Here is a 22,865-nt window from a genome sequence, read left to right as displayed (position 1 = left end):
GACACAGAGACAAACCCACATAAATATGGTTATCTCATAGTAGAAACAGGTGCCAAAAATATACATTGGAGAAAAGATAGCCTGTTCAACAAATGGTGCTGGGAAAACTGGGAAATCCATATGTAACAAAATGAAATTAAACCTCTATCTCTCACCCTGCAAAAAAAAAATCAACTCAAAGTGGATCAAAGACTTAGGCACTAAAACAGAGACCCTATGCCTAATAGAAGAAAAAAAATAAGCCCAAATCTTCTCTATGTTGGCTTAAGAACTGATTTCCTTAACGGGCCTCCTAAAGCACAGAAGTAAGATTAAGAATCAATAAATGGAATGAATTCAAACTGAAAAGCTTCTTTTCAGCAAAGGAAACAATCAACAATGTGAAGAGAGAGCCTATAGAATGGGAGAAAATCTTTACCACACACACCTCAGATGGAGCACTAATCTCCAAGATATATAAAGAATTAAAAAAACTTAACACCAGAACAATAAATAAACCAATCAATAAATGGGCTAAGGAACTGAACAGACACTTCACAGAAGAAGAAATATAATCAATCAACAAACATGAAAAAATGTTCATCATCTCTTACAGTTAGAGAAATAGACAAAACTACTCTTTCAGTCATTCCAGTCAGAATGGCAGTTATCAAAAATAAAAGCAGTAATAAGTGTTGGCAAGGGTGTGGGGGGAAAAGGTACACTTATACATTGCTGGTGGGACTGCACACTGGTGCAACCACTTTAGAAAGCAATATGGAGATTCCTAAGAAAACTTGGAATGAGGCCACCATTTGACCCAGCTATCCCACTCTTTGGTTTATACCCAAAGGACTTAAAATCAGCATACTACAGTGATGCAGCCACAGCAATGTTTATAGCAGCTCAATTCACAATAGCTAGATTGTGGCACCAACCTCGATGCAAAGATAAAGAAACTGTGGTATGTATACAGAATGGAATATTACTCAAAGAAGAATGAAAATTTGGTATTTGGAGATATATGGATGGAGCTAGAGAATATCATGCTAAGCCAAATAACCCAATCCCAAAAAACCAAAGGCCAAATGTTTTCTCTGATAAGCAGATGTTGATTCATAGTGGGGGGTGAGGAGGGAAGAATGAAAGAACTTTGCATTGTAGAGAGGGGAGTGAGGGGAGGGGTGAAGCAAGTGGAGATGGGAAGGGCGATAGATTGAGACAGACATTATTACCCTATATAAATGTATGAAAAATATTTTAAAAAATAGAAAAATAAAAATAAGTAAAAGTCACAAAAAATTTAATATTCCTATGAGAATACCAGGTGGAGATGTTCATTTGGCAGTTGGATAATAGTATCCTGAGCTTGGGAAATAAAGCGGTCAATGCTTGACATTGGTGAATAGCAGTAGATGCCCACCCAGAGTCCAAGTATTTAATGAAGAGTGCTGGCCAAGAACGTAGCCCTGGGCAATGGATATAGGCCCACGGAATGTGGGTATTTAGAAGAGGATTGAGCCAAAGAACTGTGGAAAGATAAGCACAGATCTTGGGGGTAAAAATCACAAGAACATGAAGTCAGGAAAGGCAAGAGAGGAAAAAGTTTCCAGCAGCAGAGAGTGCTTACAGTATAATTCTTGAGGAAGGTTAATTAAGGGTTCCAGTGAAAAATAAGGGACAGCAGTCTTAGGCTCTAAGACTGGACAGCTTCACAGGGGTAAGGCAGCAGAAGTCGGATTACAGTTGATTTAGAATGGGCACAGTTTTGCCCTTCTGTCCCCAGTGCACCTGGGGACAAATGAGATACTGAATACAAATCCAAAATATTATCATACATTTTACTTTTTCTCATATAATACTACAGTTTTGAGAAAACTCACTTTGTACTTTTCCTGAGTTTGAAAGCCAGACTCTTCTGTTAGTGGTACCTGTGAATGAGCACCCCATTAGAAAATGGATCCAAATGTTTAAAACCCTCTGTTGCCAACATTTGTAGGCATGACATAGTAGATATTTTAGGAGTTAATTTCTTTCTGCAGATATGGTCTTGGTAATAAATTCTACACTACTTGATAATTCCTTAATTTTTAATTTTTTTATTATTGGCTGATTTCATAATTTCTTTTTAAAAATTATTAAAGGACTTTCAAATCAGCTAAAAGCATAGTAGAATTTTGGCAAATCCTGATGATTTAAACTTTATTTGCTTTTAATGTCAATATGAAGTGATCTTTTTAATGATAGTTATAACGTACTCCAAAATAGGATAGTGGAAATAGTCAGTACTCTGAACTGATACCAGCTATCCCTACTCTAATAAATTGCCTGAAATATGACTTGAAAATGACTGTTTCTTCATTTTCCTGTTTCTGAAAATAGATGGCATACATTTCATTATCCTTAAACTATTTCATGACAGGATTCTTTGATAAGGAATTAATTGGAATACAACATCTATAGTAGTTTTTTTGTATATTATTTATCCAGAAAAACTATAAGGCAACAGGAACATTTAGGTATGACCACTTATTTTTAATTTTGAACTATATTGTACTAAAATAGATTATAGGGGAGAAGAGATTTCTTTTCTCAATCATAACTGGGTCCATGGCTGAGACCCTGATAACAAAAACACATTGGCAAGAGAAAAACATAGGAATTTATTTAATATAGGTTTTAGGTGACACAGGAACCTTCATAAATGAGACCCAAAGAAATGGGAAAACTATATTTTTATGCTTAGCTTTGATGAACAGTAGACAGATATGGAAAAGCATGATGGGGGTACAAAAATCGCTATGATCTAAGGTTAATAAATTGGGGGGACTCAGCAATGTCTGTTCAGATTCTTCTTGGTGTTCCTGTGTAACATGGAACATGGAGTCAAGTGGGTTCTTTGTCTCATGAATTCAAAGAATGAGATTCACAGACAGTTGAAGGTGAAAATAAAGTATAAGAATTTGTTAAAGTAGACCACAGCTGGGAGGGAATCTGAGAGTTTTGCCTGTGAATGGCTATTTTCTAGGGGTTTATATAAATCTGTAGATTTAAGGAAGTCAGCCCCTGGCCCATTCTAGAGTAAGGGACTCAGTGTCCATTCATGCCCCCTTTCATCCAGTTGAAATATTCTATCAGGTGTTTTTCTTTTTTCAGAGAGTTCATGGACTCCAGGTCACACATCCTAATTTAAAAATGACCTTTCTGCAAGTTTCTGGGTAAAAACCTGCAGCTGCTGTTGGTGCTCTCCTGTCCAGGAATGTTGGCCAGGAGCCCATTTCTCTCTCTGCCTAGCCTTCTCTCTTTCCTTCTGACCTCACCTGTATCTTCAAGGATAAGGATGTTCCTGTCTTCTGTGCATAGGGAGGGCACCTCTGGAATGACAGTTTTATGCCCTTCTTGAGGAGAGAGTTGGCTATTTTTTTTTTTTTTTTTTTTTTTTTTGTTGTTGTTGTTGTTGCTGTCGTTTTACCTGCTTCAGGTGAAGAGGAATAAAGGGAAGGTGAGAGTAACCTTTCTGCATTTGCTCTTGTCTCAAATGCTAAGGTGCTATATTTTGGGGTAACATTTCCTGAAGTTCATCAGGTCTTGTCTTATGAGACTACATCAGAGAAAATAAAACTGAATACAACAGTTCTTCTGTAAGTATTAATGTGAGAATAGAATTTTTCATAAAAAATAGTGGAATTGTTAAGTGAATGAGTAGGATTGATTCTGAACTAGCAGTTAAAAATTTTGAAATTATAAGTCAGAAAAGAATTCTTGTATCTACTCTTCTGCAATGCTTTAAAAACATAATATGCTATTTTTTTAAGTAAAGCAAGATGGTAAGCACAGTGACTTGGAATCCTTTCATTAATGTCAGCATTCTTCTCCTTTCTCTTCCCTTTGTGGCAATTAAGAATGCACTACCAAGTGTTCTGTGGATGAGGCATAACACACTTATCTAAAGATTTGTATTCTTTCAGAGTTTTGAAATTTTAAAGAGTATGTGACAAGGAGATCATGTTGGATATAATGTGGGAAGGAGGAACACAATTAATATATAATGAAGAAATTTTGTCTCATAACACCGCTTATTCAATGTTTTGAAGTCTATTCTTTATAAAGAGGTTTCTCACTTTGTTCTAGTGCTTAAATGTAGTAAAAGTGGATGACAACAAAGAAATTTTAAGCATGAGGGAGTGTACACATGGAGATATGAATTTGGAAAGTGTAATGCTTCCATGAATGAACTTAGTGATCTTTTTTTCCTTAATTAAGCATCTCTGAGAAAACAGTGTCAGGAAAACAGGAGCAGGTTTGGATGATGAGAGGAAGTTACTGTAAAACAGTTCCATTGCCAGAGGACAGTTGAGTCAGCAGCAGTAAAGGCGCATTGGGTGCTTCTTGAATCTCATTCTGGGGATGTGTGATAAACGGCAAGGAACAATTTGAGACAGAGAAAAAACAAGGTTATGAAGGAAGAAATGCTTATGTTCATTTAGAATAGAATCTGAAACAAGGTTATTTAACATTAGCTTAGGAAATCCAAGCACTTTGAGGCCAGCACAGCATATTTTCATGCAGGTTGACATTGACATCTCTTGAGATAAAATTTAATGTTTCGATAACTGAAATAATTTTTATTAGCACATCTGATACCATCATGAACAGTTTTTCTGAAAAATATGTTACTGCTTAGTATGGAAATTTTTTTTGACTCTAATGAAAAAAAGTTGTGTTTACTTGTTGGGGCATCTGTCCTGAAAATATGTACTGAATTTTACATTTACTTGAAAAGAAATCACTTTTTCCCATTTGTTTGTGTGAAGAATATCATGTATTTGGATATGGTATATGAAATCTTTTGAATTTATGTATAAAATAAGTATGTCAGATGAGGCTGGGTCTCAATAGATAATGACAAGTAAGTCCCAAAAAGAATCACTTTATCTCTTGAATCCCTAGTTTACATATTATAAAATAAGAGCATTGGTTAATAGTGTTCTGAAGTCTTCTATTTCTAAAATTGTGTCATTGAAATTAGTGAGCTACATAAAAGGTTTTTAGTACAAATAATTCCTTGACTGTTACAGTCAAGTTAATTCAGAGTATAGGCTTATTCTAGTCCCTGTGGTTTGGTAGTGTTCATAGTAAGGGCACAATATTTAAAATATAATCCTTCCAAAGGATCTCCATGTCACCTCACGTTAATAAGGAAATACAAAAAGTCACTGTTATACAAGGAATCACAAGATAAATACCAAATGAAAAGAGTATGCACAATGTTATCAAAGCAAAATCCATGAAATAAGTAGACCATAAAGTAACATAGGAAGGTAAACCAAAATATTAGTGATTTGGTCCTGGTTCTAGGCATGAGACTGGTCTCCTATTTGGTAATTGTGTCTGTGAGCCTTTGCTTCTTCATGTATGAAAAGGAGATAATGTTATCTACCACTTTGAGGTGTTTGCTCATTTACTCATTCATTTATTTGTTCAACAAATATTTATTGTCTATTCTGTGACAAATTGCTTTTGATATATTGGGGATATAGTGGTGAATACCACCAAAGAGGTCCCTACTTCATGGAGCTGTATTCTCTAACAAAAGGAGGGTACAAGGAAGGGACAGACAGGGAACCAAATGGCAAAACAGTGGATAGTAATAGAATGATATGATGATCAGGTGATACTTTAGATTTGGTAGTCCAGGTAGGTCTTCTGTGGCACTGCTGTTTAAATGTCTGAAGTCTCAATGAGAAGAAGAAACCCATGTATAGGAAGATCCAGGGAGGGCCTTGCAAAGGATCGGCTAATGCTCACATCTTAAATTTTTTGTTTTGGCAGCACTGGTTTGAAATCCAGGACCTTATGCATACTAGGCAAGCATTCTACCACTGATCTACTTCCTTGGACCTGCTTTTAATTTTGTTTTGAGACAGTGTCTCACCATGTTACCCAGACTGCCCTCAAACTTTTGATCTTCCTTTCTTGCCTCCCAAGTAATTGGGATTATAGACATACAACCACCATGCCTAATGGCAAAAGTCCTGAAAAGTTCTGAACAAGATTGGGTTGTCAGAATTGAATACTTTCTATCATTACTACCATCATCATTATCTTTTCAGGGAGATGTACAGAACAGCACTAGAACGGGGTGTGGAAACCACTTTTACTTCTTTCTTATTCCTGAATGTCACCTGCATATTGTACCTCAGGTTAGACTGTCTCATGCCTCAGTGTTATATCAAGTAGCAGCCCAAAACGAGACGAAATAATACATCTGTGGCACTTTCTGTGGACTCAGCATGGTTCCAGGTGCTTTACTTCTCTGTTGTGTCTGGCTAGGAACAGGATTTAGATTCAGAAAAGAATGAATTCTCAAGAAGCAGGAGAGGAAGGGAAATTAAAATTTATTTAGAGGAGTTAAAATGTCAAAGTGAAAGAAAATGAGACTGCAGATGAAGGGGTAAGGGAGAGGAAAGACTCCCCACCCGCTCTTTTTTTTGGTATCTGGTATTGAACCCAGGGGTCATTTACCATTGAGGTTTATCCACAGTTCTTTTTTATTTTGAGACAGGGCTTTGTTAGGTTGCTGAGGTTCTTGCTAGGTCACTGAAACTGGCCTCTAACTTGTAATCATCTGTCTCAGCCTCTCAAGTCCCTGGGATTACAGGTGTGAACCACCATGCCAGGCTAAGACTTCTCTTGATAAATCTGTTCTCCAAATGCCATCTTCCTGTCCTTTGTTTTTAAACAAAGGAATAGTTTGGAGGGAGGAGATTCCCTTGTTAGAACAGGGTAGGTTCTAGGTTGTGGCAAAAGGTATAACAATCTTTGTTCTCAGAAACTCTTGTGACTTTATTGTCAATAAAGGAAAATGCACTTAAGCCTTCTCCAGGAGAACAAGAGTTCAACTGGTGTTAGAAGTTGCTGCCTTTTTTTAACACCTTTTTTTCTATCCCAATTCTCCTAAAAGCTTGATATTGAGTTCTGCGCTAACTATATTTGTAATGTTAAACCTTCCCCACCAAATCTCTCCTTTGCTTTTGGGTACCTCAGCATTCCTTTAGTTGTGTTGCTAGACCCAGGTCTGGCTGAATGCTGCTCTAAAGCCAATACATGGGAGGTGAGAATTGATGGGAAGGAAATCAGGTTTATTCTAGGGCCAGTACCCTTGAAGATGGAGAGGGCCATCCTCAGTTTCATCTTTGGGAACTAAGGGCAGAAAGGGGCTTTTCTAGGGAGGGAAAGGAGGAATGGGGGGCAGTGGGCAGGACATGTACCTGCCAAGGCAGGATCTTCATTCAAGGCGTGCCCCCCTGACCATTGAAATTGACTTTGAGCTCATGGGGCTAGTAACAAATATCATTTTTCTGTTCATTAAACATCACAGCAATTTGTATGCTTTGTGTTAGTTGGAATAATATGAAGGAATGTTACACATTCTGATGTTCTGAAAACAACCAGATATTGTGCATTCTATATTTCTAAAGAAAGATTGTTTGGCAGTTAACATCTTAATCATTTGGGTACAGACTTTCTTTAGAATTTAGAAAGCTGGGGAGAGGAATATGAAGCAAAAGTAACTCTACTGAGGACAACTCCAGAAAGAACAGCTACTATTATAGTTGGAGACAAAGTCTTATTAACTATTAAAAAGTACTCCTTAAAAAGTAACTTTTTAAGACTTTTAAAAAGTATAAAAGGAAAATTCCCTTTTAGAGGTGCATGTTGATTTAAACCTATTTAAATAAAATGTATTAACTTAGTCAATAACAAAGTAAATAATAGTAGTAAGTGTCTTATAGTCAGAAAGATGAAGTTAAAAATTAACAGGGTGGTGGAGTATTTATAACATTTTGGAAAATAAAAGGTTGTAGCAGACAATATTTTGGGGATAGCTTAGAAGTTCTGTTTAGCATTGACTTTCTTTTATCTTTACTTGTTCAGAGACAAATATAAGGTGCTTGGAAATTGTGTGCGTGTGTGTGTTTATTCATGTGATTTTGTGTGCAGCTTAGACTGTCTGATTGTGTTATATGGTATGTATAGATTTTTGTTAAAAACAAGATTTCTTCAAGACAGTACTTCTCAATTTAGCTTTGCCTGAGTCATTGGTGATCCTTTAAAAATTTGCTGACAAATGTGGGGGTGCATGCCTGTATTTCCAGCTCTCAGGAGGCTGGGGCAGGAGGATCACAGGTTTAAGTCTAGACTGGGAAACATACTGAGACACTGTCTCAAAAAAAAAAAAAAAAAAAAAATCCAGATTCCTGGATCCCACTGTAAAGATTCTGAACAGTAGGCATTAGTGTTTACAATATATATACATATAAAAATCCCTGGTCTTTTTTTTTTTTTTTAATAGACAGTGTTGAGACCAATGATTTCAGAAGATTTATATGAAGAGATATTGTCCCCAGAAGAGTTCCCAGAGAGGGGCACCTTCACTCAGAGCAAGGGGAGTCCTTGATATTCGTGGCAGAAAAAAGTAGCAGCACATGCCAGTGAGAGACAAATTTATTTAGGAAAGCAGATATACATTCAGGGAAGAATGCAGGCTGTCTCAAGGGAGGGACATCTTTTAGGGTAAAGCAAGAAATATACCTTTAAGGGAGAATGTGGGCCATTTCCAGAGGGAGAAATAGCCAGCCTTTAGTTTGTGTGTTAATAGTTACAGAGAGATCATAGCTGGGGGCTGTACTAGCGGTGCAATCAGAGTGAAGTTACACAATTTTGCACCAATTGTTCCTGCATGTCACCTAAGGACATGAATTGGTTACTCATGAGTTGCTTGTTTTACATTTCAAAGATTCATGGGTGTTTCCTGTGAATATTCCAATGGTTATTGGGCATTTCTCTTTTGAGACTCACTATATTTTTTTCGGTATCCCCAAATTTCTATCTCAATGTCAGCACATTGTGCTTTGTGTTTGATTATACTGTACTGCAAAAGGTTTTAGGGTTTATTTACACGAAAGTGATAAATCGTTATAACTTAGTCACATTTATTGAATGCCTGTCACTGATGAATTCTAATATGAACCATGCAATTTATTTTGTAATTACAGATTGAGTTTTTATTTATCTAATATTATGTGAATATTGAAAATACAAACATTTTAATGAAGAAGTACTTTATTTGAAACCCATTTGCTAGGTATATTACTCAGGTTCTACATGAGATCCAAGTAGTAGAGATTTGTTTGTATAGGAAATAGTTTTATTTCCTCCCTCATCTCCTCCATTCTCCTCCCTTCTCTTGCCCTTCCCTCTTTTTTCCTTTCTTTTCTCTTTCTCCCTCCTTACCTTCCTGTACTGCCCAGGACTTCCACTGGATTTGGTGAGGAGTGTCAGCTTGACAGTGAGTGTCCTGTTTTTTTTTTTCATCTCAGGAGGATAGTATTCAGTATTTCAGCATTATGTATATGTCAGTTGTAGGTTTTTCATTTGATACCCTTTAACAAGATAATAAAACTCCCTTATATTCCTCGTTCACTGAAAGCTTTTAATCTGAATGAATACTGATTTTCTTCAAATGTGTTTCACACATCAGTTGATATGATCATGTGGTCTTTCTTCTTTCTTCCCAACCATTTCATTCCCTGAATAAAACTCTGGTTGTGACATATTATTATATGTATGTGTAAAACTTGAATGTATAGAAGTGTTCATTTTCAGAAGGATTTTAACTACAAATTCAATTTTGTTTAGTAGATTTTTTTTTAAGGTTATCTGTTTCTTCTTGGATATTGTGGATAGTTAGTGGTGTTGAAGGAATTTGTCCATTTAGATTTGTCTAATTATTAGGCATAGGGCTTTTGGCAGAATTTATTATCCTTTTGATGTTTACAGAGTCTGTAGTGGTATCCACATTTTTGTTCCTGATATTGGCAATTTACGCCTTTTTTCTTTGTCACTTTTGCTGGAGTCTTCTCAATTTATTCATCTTTTGAAAGAACTGTTTTTCATTTCATAGATTTAAAAATTTCTTTTCTCAATTTTATTTCTCTTGTTATCTTTACTTCCTTCCTTCTGCTCACTTTGGGTTATTTTGTACTTCTTTTTCTAGTTCCTTTAGATGAAAGGTAAGATATTGAGTTTTTGTTGCTTTTTGTAATATTTTATAGCTCTAAATCATCTATTTAGATATAGCCCACTGGTTTTATTTTATTTTTCATTTTTTTGATTAATTCAAAATATTTTATAATGTGCACATTCTCCTTTGTCTTTTTTATCCTTGGATTATTTAAAGTGTGTTATTTTATTTCCAAGTATTTGGGGATTTTTCAGGTATACTACTGTTATTGATTTCCAATTTAATTTTATTCTGGTTACTGAACATATTTTTCATGATTTCAATATTTGAAACTTTCTTTGTTTTATAACCCAGGAAATGTTTTATTTTGGTAACTGTTTCATGTGCATTTTGAAAGAATGCTCTCTGCTATTCTTAGGTAGAGTGGTATGTAAGTATGAGGTCCTATTGAGGATGATGGTTAATTCTTTTATAACTGCTGAATTTTTTTACTTTTTATTTTGATTACTGTAACAGGAATGTTGAAGTGTTCCATTATAAAATTGGAATTGCCTGGTCTCTTTTCATTGCTGTCAGTTTTTGCTTCATATAGTTGAGACCCTGTTGTTAGGTGCACACAGTTGTAGGATTCATAGGTGTCCTTGTTGAATTGATCCTTTTAACACTGCGTAATGTCTTTCATCCTCAGTGATTTCTTTTCTTGCTTGGTAGTCTAGTCTCTTTGACTTTCTTTTGATTTGCATTTCCATGGTTTGCCTGTCACAGGAGAGTGGGGAGCTGAAGCTCCAAGCCTCGGTTCTGTGTTCCAACAAAAGAAATTAAAGTCAGACACCAAAAGCCAGGTGAGAGCACTGTATCATAAGTGAATGTACAGTAAGGCTCAAGCCAAGAGCTCTCTCTCGAGAGTGGGTCATCTCCAAGCAGAGAATTGTGGGGAGCCATCTACAACTAACAAAATCAGGCTTGATTGAGCCAACAGACACGGGAATCTGGCTTTCAGGAACTGGCAATCGTTGAGAGATTCTTCCAGATCGCCTGAAGTATGTGGCTTCTGAGCAGAGTGGCTTATCTGAATGTGTCATGTGACCTGCTAGAGCAAATGGCTTCCTTAACTCTACCCCGTCCTGTTTCTCACAGAAGCTGCTCCTCCTGGTCCACCTTTTACCTCTACAACTATAAATAAAGGACAGGTGGGCTCTTCCATTATTAGAGCCAGATTGGTATGGCTCAATTGGTCATGCCCCTGCTTCAAAGGATATTGTCTTCTGTGGTTGTTCTGTTAAATAAGTTTCTTAGCGATTAATTTACAGCCAACCCATCCCTCCAACAGAAACCCTTTCCCTCACCCATGGTGGACATGGAAGAAACTCCATAGAGAATGACAAAGAGAATAGTGTTGTCTCCAGATTTTTTACCTTTTGATGTTTACCTTGAGAACTGAGGTCCACTTTCTGCATTCTGCCAACCTTTACATCAGGGGTGAAGCTTTTGATCCTATTTGGTCCTCTCAGGAACTGTCATGGTGGCCATCCTATTCAAGGGTGCCCATGGGCAAGTCAGTCCTATGTCACTGTTGACATTCGGGTATGTGGCTGGTCAGAATTTACCTCAGTGCCCCCTGCATTGCTAAAGAAACCTCTGTTCAGAGATATACAGAGACTCTTATGGCCATGAATCCTAGCTTTATGATGACCTTGGTAGACCCTGTCAGGAGTTAATCCCATTAATCCTTCTTTCTTGACATATTTCTTTAATTGGTTCCCTTTGTTTCTATCTGTTCATTCTTAAGGTTTGTATACTTAGTGTTTTTCTGTAAGCTAATTATCCATTTGCCTTAAAAGTAACTTAAAGAAAACCTGTGACTTTGCCATTTATTTCACTGCTCATTACTAGCTACTATCTAACATGTCTATCGTTTTTCCTCATTTGACTTTTAACTTACCTATATTATATTTAGTGTGAGGGTATTTTGTTGTTTGAGACAATTGATTCTTATTCTTTTTTTATTTTTTGGATTTGTAGAATATTAAAAAAAAAATCAAATCTTGTCATCCTAAATTTTTTTTTTTGGTTTTTGCTTTTGATTTTTTGAAATTTTATTTTTATTGTAAGCAAATGGGATACATGTTGAATCTCTGTACATGGAGTAAAGGCATACCATTTGTGTAATCATACATTTACATAGGGTAATGGTGTTTGATTCATTCTGTTATTTTTTTTTCCCTACCCTCCCACTCTTTCACCTCTATACAGTCCCTCCTTCCTCCATTCTTGCCCCCTCCACCCCCATTATGTGTCATCATCACCTTATCAGCAAGATCATTCTTCCTTTGGTTTTTTGAGATTGGCTTATCTCACTTAGCATGATATTCTCCAGTTTCATCCATTTGCCTGCAAATGCCATAATTTTATTATTATTTATAGCTGAGTAATATTCCATTGTATAAATATACCACAGTTTCTTTATCCATTCAACAATTGAAGGGCATCTAGGTTGGTTCCACAGTCTGGCTATTGTGAAATGAGCAACTATGAACATTGATGTGGCTGCATCTTTGTATTACTCTGCTTTGAAGTCCTTTGGGTATAGGCTGAGGAGTGGGATAGCTGAGTCAAATGGTAGTTCCATTCCAAGTTTTCTAAGGAATCTCCACACTGCTTTCCAGAGGGGCTGCACTAATTTGCAGCCCCACCGGCAATGTATGAGTGTACCTTTTTCCCCACATCCTCGCCAACACCTATTGTTGCTTGTGTTCTTGATAATCGCCATTCTAATTGGGGTGAGAATCTTAGGGTAGTTTTGATTTGCATTTCTCTTATTACTAGAGATGTTGAACATTTTTTCATACATCTGTTGATTGCTTGTAGATCTTCTGTGAAGTGTCTGTTCATTTCCTTAGCTCATTTGCTGTTTGGATTATTTACATTCTTGGTGTAGAGTTTTTTGAGTTCTTTATAGATTCTGGAGATTAGTGCTCTATCTGAAGTATGGGTGGCAAAGATTTCCTCTCACTCTGTAGGCTCTCTCTTCACATTGCTGATAGTTTCCTTTGCTGAGAGAAAGCATTTTAGTTTGAATCCATCCCAGTTATTGGTTCTTGCTTTTATTTCTTGTGCTATGGGAGTCCTGTTAAGGAAGACTGATCCTGGGCCGACAGGTTGAAGATTTGGTCCTACTTTTTCTTCTATAAAATGCAGGGTCTCTGGTCTGAATCCGAGGTTCTTGATCCATTGTGAGTTTTGTGCAGGGTGAGAGATAGGGGTTTAGTTTCATTCTGCTGCATGTGGATTTCCAGTTTTCCTAGCACCATTTGTTGAAGAGGCTATCTTTTCTCCATTGCATATTTTTGGCCCCTTTGTCTAGTATGAGAAAATTGTATTTATTTGGGTTTGTGTCTATGTCCTCTATTCTGTACCATTGATCTATCTGTCTCTTTTGGTGTCAATACCATGCCATTTTTGTTACTGTTGCTTTGTAGTATAGTTGAAGTTTTGGTATTACGATTACCCCTGCTTCACTCTTCCTGCTAAGGATTGCTTTAGCTATTCTGGGTTTCTTATTCTTCCAGATGAATTTCATGATTGCTTGCTCTATTTCTGTAAGGTATGTCATTGGGATTTTAATTGGAATTGCATTGAATCTGTATTTGGTAGTATGGCCATTTTGACAATGTTCTGCCTATCCAAGAACATGGGAGATCTTTCCATCTTCTCAGGTTTTCTTTAATTTCTTTCTTTAGTGTTCTGTAGTTCTCATTGTAGAGGTCTTTCACCTCTTTTGTTAGATTGATTCCCAAGTATTTTAATTTTTTCAAGGCTATTGTGAATGGGGTAGTTTTCCTAACTTCTCTTTCTGAAGACTCATCACTTACGTATAAAAATGCATTAGATTTATGAGCATTGATCTTACATCCTAGTACTTTACTGAATTCACTTATGAATTCTAGAAGTTTTCTGGTGGAATTTCCCGGTTCCTCTAAATATATAATCATGTCATCAGCAAATAGGGATAATTTGAGTTGTTCTTTTCCTATTTGTATCCCTTTAATTTCTTTGGTCTGTCTAATTGCTCTGGCTAGAGTTTCGAGGATAGCGTTGAATAGAAGTGGTGAAAGAGGACATCCCTGCCTTGTTCCAGTTTCTAGGGGGAATGCTCTCAGTTTTTCACCATTTAGAATGATATTGGCCATGGGCTTAGCGTAGATGGCCTTTACAATGTTAAGGAATGTTCCCACTATCCCTACTTTTTCTAGTGTTTTGAGCATGAAGGGATGCTGTATTTTATCAAATGCTTTTTCTGCATCTATCGAAATAATCATGTGATTCTTGACTTTAAGTCTGTTGATATGATGAATTATGTTTATTGATTTCTGAATGTTGAACCAACCTTGCATCCCTGGGATAAAACCCACTTGATCGTGGTGTACTATCTTTTAAATATGTTTTTGTATGCAATTTGCTAAGATTTTGTTTAGGATTTTTGCGTTGATGTTCATTAAGGATATTGGTCTGAAATTGTCTTTCCTTGATGTGTCTCTGTCTGGTTTAGGTATCAGGGTGATATTGGCTTCATAGAATGAGTTTGGGAGGGTTCCCTCCTCTTCTGTTTCATGGAATACTTTGAGGAGTATTGGAATGAACTCTTCTTTAAAGGTTTTGTAGAACTCGGCTGAGAACCTATCTGACCCTGGACTTTTCTTTGTTGGTAGGCTTTTGATGACTTCTTCTATTTCATTACTTGATTTAAGTTGTGTATATCCTCCTGGTTCAGTTTAGGTAATTCATATGTCTCTAGAAACCTGTTGATGTCTTCGAGATTTTCTGATTTGTTGGAGTATAGATTTTCAAAATAGCTTCTAATTATGTTTTGTATTTCAATCATGTGTGTCGTGATATTTCCTTGTTCATTCCAAATTTTAGTAATTTGAGTTTTCTCTCTTCTCTTTGTTAGTGTGGCTAAGGGTTTATCGATTTTGTTTATTTTTTCAAAGAACCAAGTATTTATTTTAATTTTTTCTTTTGTTTCTTTTGTTTCAGTTTCATTGATTTCAGCTCTGATTTTAACTATGTCCTGTCTTCTACTACTTTTGGTGTTGATCTGTTCTTCTTTTTCTAGGGCTTTAAGCTGTAGTGTTAAGTCATTTATTTGTTGATTTTTACTTCTTTTGTTGAATAAGCTCCATGAAATAAATCTTCCTCTAAGTACTGCTTTCATAGTGTTCCAGAGATTTTGATATGATGTGTCTTTGTTCTCATTTACTTCTAAGAATTTTTTTATTTCCCTCTTGATGTCTTTTGTTATCCATTCATCATATAATAGCATATTATTTAATGTCCAGGTGTTGGAGTAGTTTCTGTTTTTTATTCTGTCATTTATTTCTAATTTCAATCCATTATGATCTGATAGAATACAAGGTAGTATCTCTATCTTCTTGTATTTGGTAACATTAGCTTTATGGCATAAAATATGGTCTATTTTAGAGAACGATCCATGTGCTGCTGAGAAGAAGACATATTCGCTCTTTGTTGGATGGTATATTCTATATATGTCCATTAAGTCTAAATTATTGTATTATTGAGATCTATGGTTTCTTTATTCAGTTTTTGTTTGGAAGATCTGTCCAGTGGTAAGAGAGGTGTGTTAATATTGCCTATTATTATTGTGTTGTGGTCTATTTGATTTCTGGAATTGAGAAGGATTTGTTTGACGTACATGGATGAGCCAATGTTTGGGGCATACATATTTATGATTGCTATGTCTTGCTGATTTATGCTTCCCTTAAGCAGTATGAAATGTCCTTCTTTATCCCTTCTGACTCACTTTGGCTTGAATTCCACATTATCTGAAATGAGGATGGATACTCCAGCTTTTTTGTTGTGTCCATGTGCATGGTATGTTTTTTCCCATCCTTTCACCTTTAGTCTGTGGGTATCTCTTTCTATGACAAGAGTCTCTTGCAGGCAACATATTGTTGGATTTTTCTTTTTAATCCAATCTGCCAGTCTATGTCTTTTGATTAATAAGTTCAGGCCATTAACATTCAGGGTTATTAAGATATGATTTGTATTCCCAGTCATTTGGCTCATTTTTGTTTTTTGACACGACTTGGTTTTTCCTTTATTTGGCTATTCCTTTAGGCTAGTTCCTCCCGTTGCTGATTTTCATCGTTGTTTTTCATCTCTTCCTCATGGAATATTTTGCTGAGAATGTTCTGTAATGCCAGCTATCTTTTTGTAAATTCTTTTAGTTTTTGTTTATCATGGAAGGATTTTATTTCATCATCAAATCTGAAGGTAAGTTTTGCTGGTTATAAATTCTTGGTTGGCATCCATTTTCTTTCAGGGCTTGATATGTTGTTCCAGGCCCTTCTAGCTTTTAGGGTCTGGATTGAAAAATCTGCTGATATCCGTATTGGTTTCCCCCTGAATGTAATTTGATTCTTTTCTTTTGCAGCCTTTAAAATTCTGTCTTTGTTTTGTATGTTAGGCATTTTCATAATAATGTGCCTTGGTGTGGGTCTGTTGTAATTTTGTATATTTGGAGTTCTATAAGCCTCTTGTACTTGATTTTCCATTTCATTCTTCAGATTTGGGAAATTTTCTGATATTATTTCATTGAATAGATTGTTCATTCCTTTGGTTTGTTTCTCTGTGCCTTCCCCTATCCCAACAATTCTCAAATTTGTCCTTTTCATGATATCCCATAATTCTTGTAGATTCTGTTCGTGATTTCTCACCATCTTCTCTGTTTGGTCAACTTTGTTTTCAAGATTAAATATTTTGTCCTCAGTGTCTGAGATTCTGTCTTCCAGGTGTTCTATCCTATTGATTATGCTTTCTATGGAGTTCTTAATTTGGTTTATTGTTTCCTTCATTTCAAGGATTTCTGTTTTTTTTTTTTTTTTTTTCTCGGTATTTCTAACTCTTTATTGAAATGATCTTTTGCTTCCTGTATTTGCTTTTTTAACTGTTGATTGGTGTGATCATTTAATGCCTGCATTTGCTCTTTCATCTCATCCTTCAGTGCCTGTGTTTGCTCTTTCATCTCCTTGTTTGCTTCCCTCATTGTTTTATTTATGTACATTCTGAACTCCCTTTCTGACATTTCTTCTGCCATGCTGTCATTGGGTTTTATTGATATAGTATCAAGGTTCATTGGTACATTTTCTTCCCTTGCTTTCTCATATTGTTCAGATATCAGTGGGACTCTGAAATATTTCAGATTTCCTCTATTGGCTTATAGTGTCCCTGTAGATTTCCAGCATATCACCTCCTAACCTTCAGTAGCCTGAAGTCTTGGAGGATCTTGATAATGCAATGCTTCAGAAGAAAGCTGCCCCTGGCTTGCTGCTGGGTGCAAGACTGGGGGATGGGTGTGCTTGGAAAGCCTCTCGCTGGGTGGACCTGCTCCAAGAAGCTGACTGTGGAACGGGCCTGCCGCCAGATGGAACCCAGCTGCTTGGGAAAGCCTGTGGCCTCCTGCTCTGGTCCGAGAAGCTGCCTGTGGACCAGACTGGGGCCCACCGCTTGGGGCTGGTTATGCGTGGAAAACCTCTCACTGGGTGGACCTACTCCGAGAAGCTGCCCACTGTCCCGGCCTGCTGCCCAGCCGAACTTCACCTGGTGGGAGCAACTCACCCAGCGTCTCTGAGTTCCTCCGAGTCTCTCAATACCTCCCCTTCTTGCATCCTGAGTTCTTGGGCGCCAGGAGATGCCGTCACCCTCTAGTCCGCCATCTTGAAACCCTCTGATTCTTATTCTCATTTTATTTTATTTTTTTTTGTGGTACTGGGGATCGAACCCAGGGCCTCGTGCTTGCAAGGCAAGTACTCTACCGACTGAGCTATCTCCCTAGCCCTGATTGTTATTCTTAATGTAATATAACAGTACCCTTTAATTGGTATGTGTAGGTCATTTAATTTAATGTAGCTATTGATATGTTTGTATGTTGGTCTTCCATTTTATTATGTATTTTCAGCTTGTTTCCTGTTTTTCATTCCCGTTTTCACCTTTCATGTTATTATTTGCTTATTTGAACATTTTGCAAGTATTTCATTTTTCTTGTATTTCTTTTTATGATTCTTTTAGTGGCTACTCTATGAATCGAGTCCTGTGTTTCTAGAACATAGTAGAAAAATAACAATAATTTGGTTTCTTTAAACTTAACCACTTAACTTTTCATGGCTATCTTTTATTTCCCTATTTGCTGTGTAATGGACAATTTTAATTTTTATTCTTGGAAATGGTTTAAGATACACTTGAAATTTGACTAATTCAGAATTAATTCTTGAAAACAGTTAATAATTGAAATTGTTATATTTTTGTAACTTTAAATATAGTACAGAAGAAGTAGATAGTAGAGATAAATGTATCTCTATACACCTGTGTTCTCACATTATATGTTTTAGAATCTAGTATGATGTTGAAACATAATAATGCATTTCTTCCAGACTCTCCTGTGAACTTCAAATGTCACTTAATCTTCTTAACAGTTTAGAGGAGTAGTGGTGATATTTGTTACACCACTACTATGATACAGATACTATGAGTCAGCTTAATAATTTGTCCAGTTTCACAAATGAGACTGCAAGTGAAATTTGAGTGTAGGCTCAGGTCTATTTGATCCCAAATTCATGTGTTTTACCATTATTTTGGTCATTTATTTCACATACATTTACTTTGTGTCATGTACCACCTGATTTTTTTATTGAAATCAACACAGTCCTTGCCCTTATGGTTGTTTCTATCTTGTGGATGAGAGAAATAAGTGTAAAATGAATAAATAAGTGTAAAAATAAGTGTGTGATTATTTTGTTGTCAGTGTAATGAAGGGGATGGACAGGGTTTATGAGAATCAAAACATATGGAACTTAGATTGGGAATAGAAGTCTGGAAAATCTCTTTGTAGAAGTAACATTGGAGGTTAGGATCTGGGGTGGATGCGAGTTAATAGAGAATGGAAGAAACACTATATTGGCAGAGGAAAGAGATGTCTTAAGACCTTAAGTTAGGAAGGAGTTCAAACGGTTGAAGGAGCTGAAGCAAGATAAGCCAGTGGGACTGGAATGTGGTGGTAGAATGGGCACGAGATGGGGGTGGAAGGAGAGGCAGGGGCAGTTTGTGTAGGGCAACATGGGCCTTGTGAAGGTGAGTTATTTGATAGTTGCCCTCATTTTCCCTCCATTTAGAATGCAGGCTGTTTGTAAGGTACACACTACTTCCATGAATTAGTGAATCATGAGGTACAGTGGATATCTCTTTACCTCTGTGTGAGGTGGTTCCAGGAGTCCAGTATGCTTATCTGTCCTGCATCCTGTGGTATCTCAAGTGTTTCTCATGAAAAAGAATTGAGTTCTCTCAAAATGGTTAGTAGGTTTCATTGTGTTGGTTATAATAATGCTAAGGGAACAATACATTTGGAATATCATGTGAAGAACAATGAACTTTAATGTTTACTCAGTTTTGGACATACTATAGATAAACATGTTCTACTCTTCATTCTATTTTTTTTAATGAGCCATTGAAATATTTTTCTTTCAGTATTTTCTTTAAATCTCTAATATTTACATGTGTGGTTTTATTTTTCTCAGTCTGAGGGAAAAGGCCATACCAGTGCTGGAGATGTGATATATGAGGTGGTGAGTCTACAGCGGGAGTCTGACAAGGAGGAACCTGTCACTCCTACGAGTGGAGGGGGTCCTTTGTCACCTCAGGAGGATGAAGCCGAAGAGGGTAAGAAGTGAGACTTACTCAGTTCCTCTTTAGTAATTGCTTTACTTATGATCTTCTCAGGTGTGTATATGTGTGTGTGTGTGTGTGTGTGTGTGTGTGTTGCACAGTCTCCAGTGCCACATATGCAACTATTTAAGTTGACACTTTGTGCTGTTTGCTTTCTATTTTACTTCAAGTATTTTTGAAGAATTTAATGAGAAGTTTCAAATTTTCTCAAGTATTTCTAGAACCTCACTGGCATATGTCCTACTTCATGTTTGACATTATTCAGTTCTGACTTGATTTTTGTTGTTGCTGACCCCTTATTATTCACTATTTTGAAATAGCATGCTCTCTTTTCTTTTTACTACATGGATGCTGCTCAGAGATGCTAACCAACCTCAGGAGAGTCACACAGCCTTTGGCTCTGTGCACAGGACGCTTTGTATAGGAATTAGGGTTAAATGACACTCTTTACTTTAGGCACTTATGTTGTCTGCCCATAGGATAGGATTTAAGAATAGTGAATTTATGAATTCATACCATCTTTGAAAAACAATCTTAGAATTCTTAGTCTTTCACTATATGAAGTGATTCCCCTTTTTCGTTATCATAAAATAATAGCTGTTTTTGGTTAGTATTTTTTGAGCATTTACTATCTGCAAGGTATCATTTAAGTGTTTCAGATGCGTTAACTTATTTAATTCTTAGAAAGTTCTACAAGTATTCTTTATCAACTTGGTTTTAGGGATGAGAAACAGAGGCAGAGACAGCGTAAAGTCACTTGTTTATGTCACTTGGTTGGAAATGACAAAGCTGAGATCTGAACCCAGGCTGTATGTTCTGACACTGGCATTTATAATTACCATATTATTCTTCCAAGTTATCCAAGTGACTAAAACATACAAGCAGCTCTCTTTAAACTAAGGCAAAATTCACATAACAGGAAATTAACCACTTAAAAGTATACAATTCAGTGGAATTTAGAAATTCATACTGTTGGGAAACCATCACCTGTAGTGTCAAAATATTTTCATCTCCAATGAAATAAACATCACACCTAAGAAGTCAGTCCTCGTTACCCCCTTTCCTTAGGCCTTGTATACCACTAATTTGCTTTCTATATTTGTGGGCTTACCAATTCTGGGTAATTTATATGAATGGAATCATAAAATATGATCTTTTGTGTTTGGCTTTTTATTTCTTTTTATATTCAGTTATATAGCTATACACTACTTTATCCTTTTTTCAGCTGATGGACATCTGAGTTGTTCTACCAGTTAACTGTTGTACACAAATATTATCACATAATTTACAAGTATTTCTTTGAATACCCGTTTTCAATTTTGGTAGGTATGTAGCTAGAAGTTGAATTTTTGATCACATGGGAATTCTATTTTCTATGTTTTTAAGAACTGCCAAACTGGTTTCCATAGCAGTTCAACCATTTTACCTTCCTGATAGCAGGGTACAGAAGTTCCAGTTTGTCTACCACTTTGCCAAAACTTGTTTTTATTTTTCTTGTTTGAAATTTAGTGTCATAGTAGGTGTAAAGTTGTTGTTTGTTGTTGTGGTTTACATTTCCCTAATGATAACGATGCTAAGTATCCTTTCATGTACTTGTTGGCCATTTTAGTTATTTTCTTTGGTGGAATGTCTGTTCATATCCTTTGTCTATTTTGAAATTGTGTTCTTTGCCTTTTTGTTGAGTTGTAAGAGTTCTTAATATATTCTGTGCAAATGTTTTCCTGCATTGCATAGTAGGTTATTTTTCTTGATAGTGACATTTCATACAAAAAAATTTTTAAAGAAGTGCAGTTTTCCTTTTTTTCCTTTTTTGCTTGTGCTTTTAGTATCACATTTATGAATCCATTTGCAAATCAAGGTCATGAATATTTACCTCAGTTTTTTTCTAAGGGATTTATGGTTCTTCTATTTAGGTTTTTGATTCTTTCTTTTTTTCCAATGTGATGTGAATTTGAGGTCTGCCATTCTTTTGTATATGGCTCTCTAATTGCCCCAGCTTCGTTTGTTGAAGAGACGATCCTTTCACTCTTTGAAAGAGATGGTCTTTGCACTCTTGTTGAAAACTATTTGGTGATAGATATGTGGCTTTATTTCTGGACTCTCAGTTCTGTCCTACAAATGTTTTATATGCCTGTCTTTATCCCAGTACCAAACTTTCTTGATTACTGTATTTTTATAGTAAGTTTTGAAATTGGGAAATGTGTGTCTTCAATCTCTTTTCCTTTTCTAAGATTAATTTGGCTATTTGGGGTCCCTTGCAGTTCCAGCATTTCCATTTCTTTTTAAATTTTATTTTCCTGATGCACTGTAATTATAGAGTAGTGGGTTTCCTTGTGCTTATTTGTACGTGCATATAATGTAATTTGATCAATTTTATTCCCCACTGCCTCCCCTGGCCCCTTTCTTCTACCCTACTGGTTTTTCTTCTGATGCCATCCCACTGCCCTTTTTTAACTTCATATGTGAGAGAATACATATGACTCTTGGCTTTCTGAGTCTGACTTTTCTTTTTTTAGTATTTGTTCTATTTAGTTATACATGACAGCAGAATGCATTTTGATTCATTGTACACAAAGAGTACAACTTTTCATTTCTCAGCTTTGTATGATGTAGAGTCACCATTTGTGTAATCATACGTGTACATAGGGTAATGATGTTTGTCTCATTCTACCATCTTTCCTTCCCCCTGCTCCTTCCCCTCCCCTCACTTGTCTTTACATAATCCAAAGTTCCTCCATTCTTCCCTTACCCCTCCCACCCTCCCGCTATGTATCAGCATCCACTTATCAGAGAAAACTTTTGACCTTTGATTTTTTGGGATTGGCTTATCTCACTTAGTATGATAACTTCAACTCCATCCGTTTACCTGCAAATGCCATAATTTTATTCTCCTTTATGGCTGAATAATATTCCATTCTGTTTATATACCACAGTTTCTTTATCCATTCATCTGTTGAAGGGCATCTAGGTTGGTTCCACAATCTAGCTATTGTGAATTGAGCTGTTATAAACATTGATGTGGCTGCGTTACTGTAGTATGCTGATTTTGAGTTCCTTGGGTGTAGGCCAAGGAGTGGAATAGTTGGGTCAAATGGTGGTTCCATTCCAAGTTTTGTAAGGA

General features: G+C 36.3%; 1 protein-coding gene across 5 annotated transcripts in view; it reads left to right on the top strand.

The window, feature by feature from the left end:
* Rabgap1l (RAB GTPase activating protein 1 like) overlaps window positions 1–22,865 on the top strand; it is a 663,388-nt gene that overhangs the window by 134,846 nt on the left and 505,677 nt on the right. For all 5 annotated transcript variants that reach the window (XM_047519817.1, XM_047519815.1, XM_047519816.1 and 2 more), the window contains exon 11: window positions 19,597–19,738. In XM_047519817.1, coding sequence (XP_047375773.1) covers window positions 19,597–19,738 — 142 coding nt within the window. The remainder of the gene's footprint in view (window positions 1–19,596; window positions 19,739–22,865) is intronic.

The sequence above is a fragment of the Sciurus carolinensis genome, chromosome 12 (assembly GCF_902686445.1).
Source record: "Sciurus carolinensis chromosome 12, mSciCar1.2, whole genome shotgun sequence".
Classification (NCBI taxonomy): Eukaryota; Metazoa; Chordata; class Mammalia; order Rodentia; family Sciuridae; genus Sciurus; species Sciurus carolinensis.
This window is presented reverse-complemented; position numbering and strand designations above follow the sequence as displayed.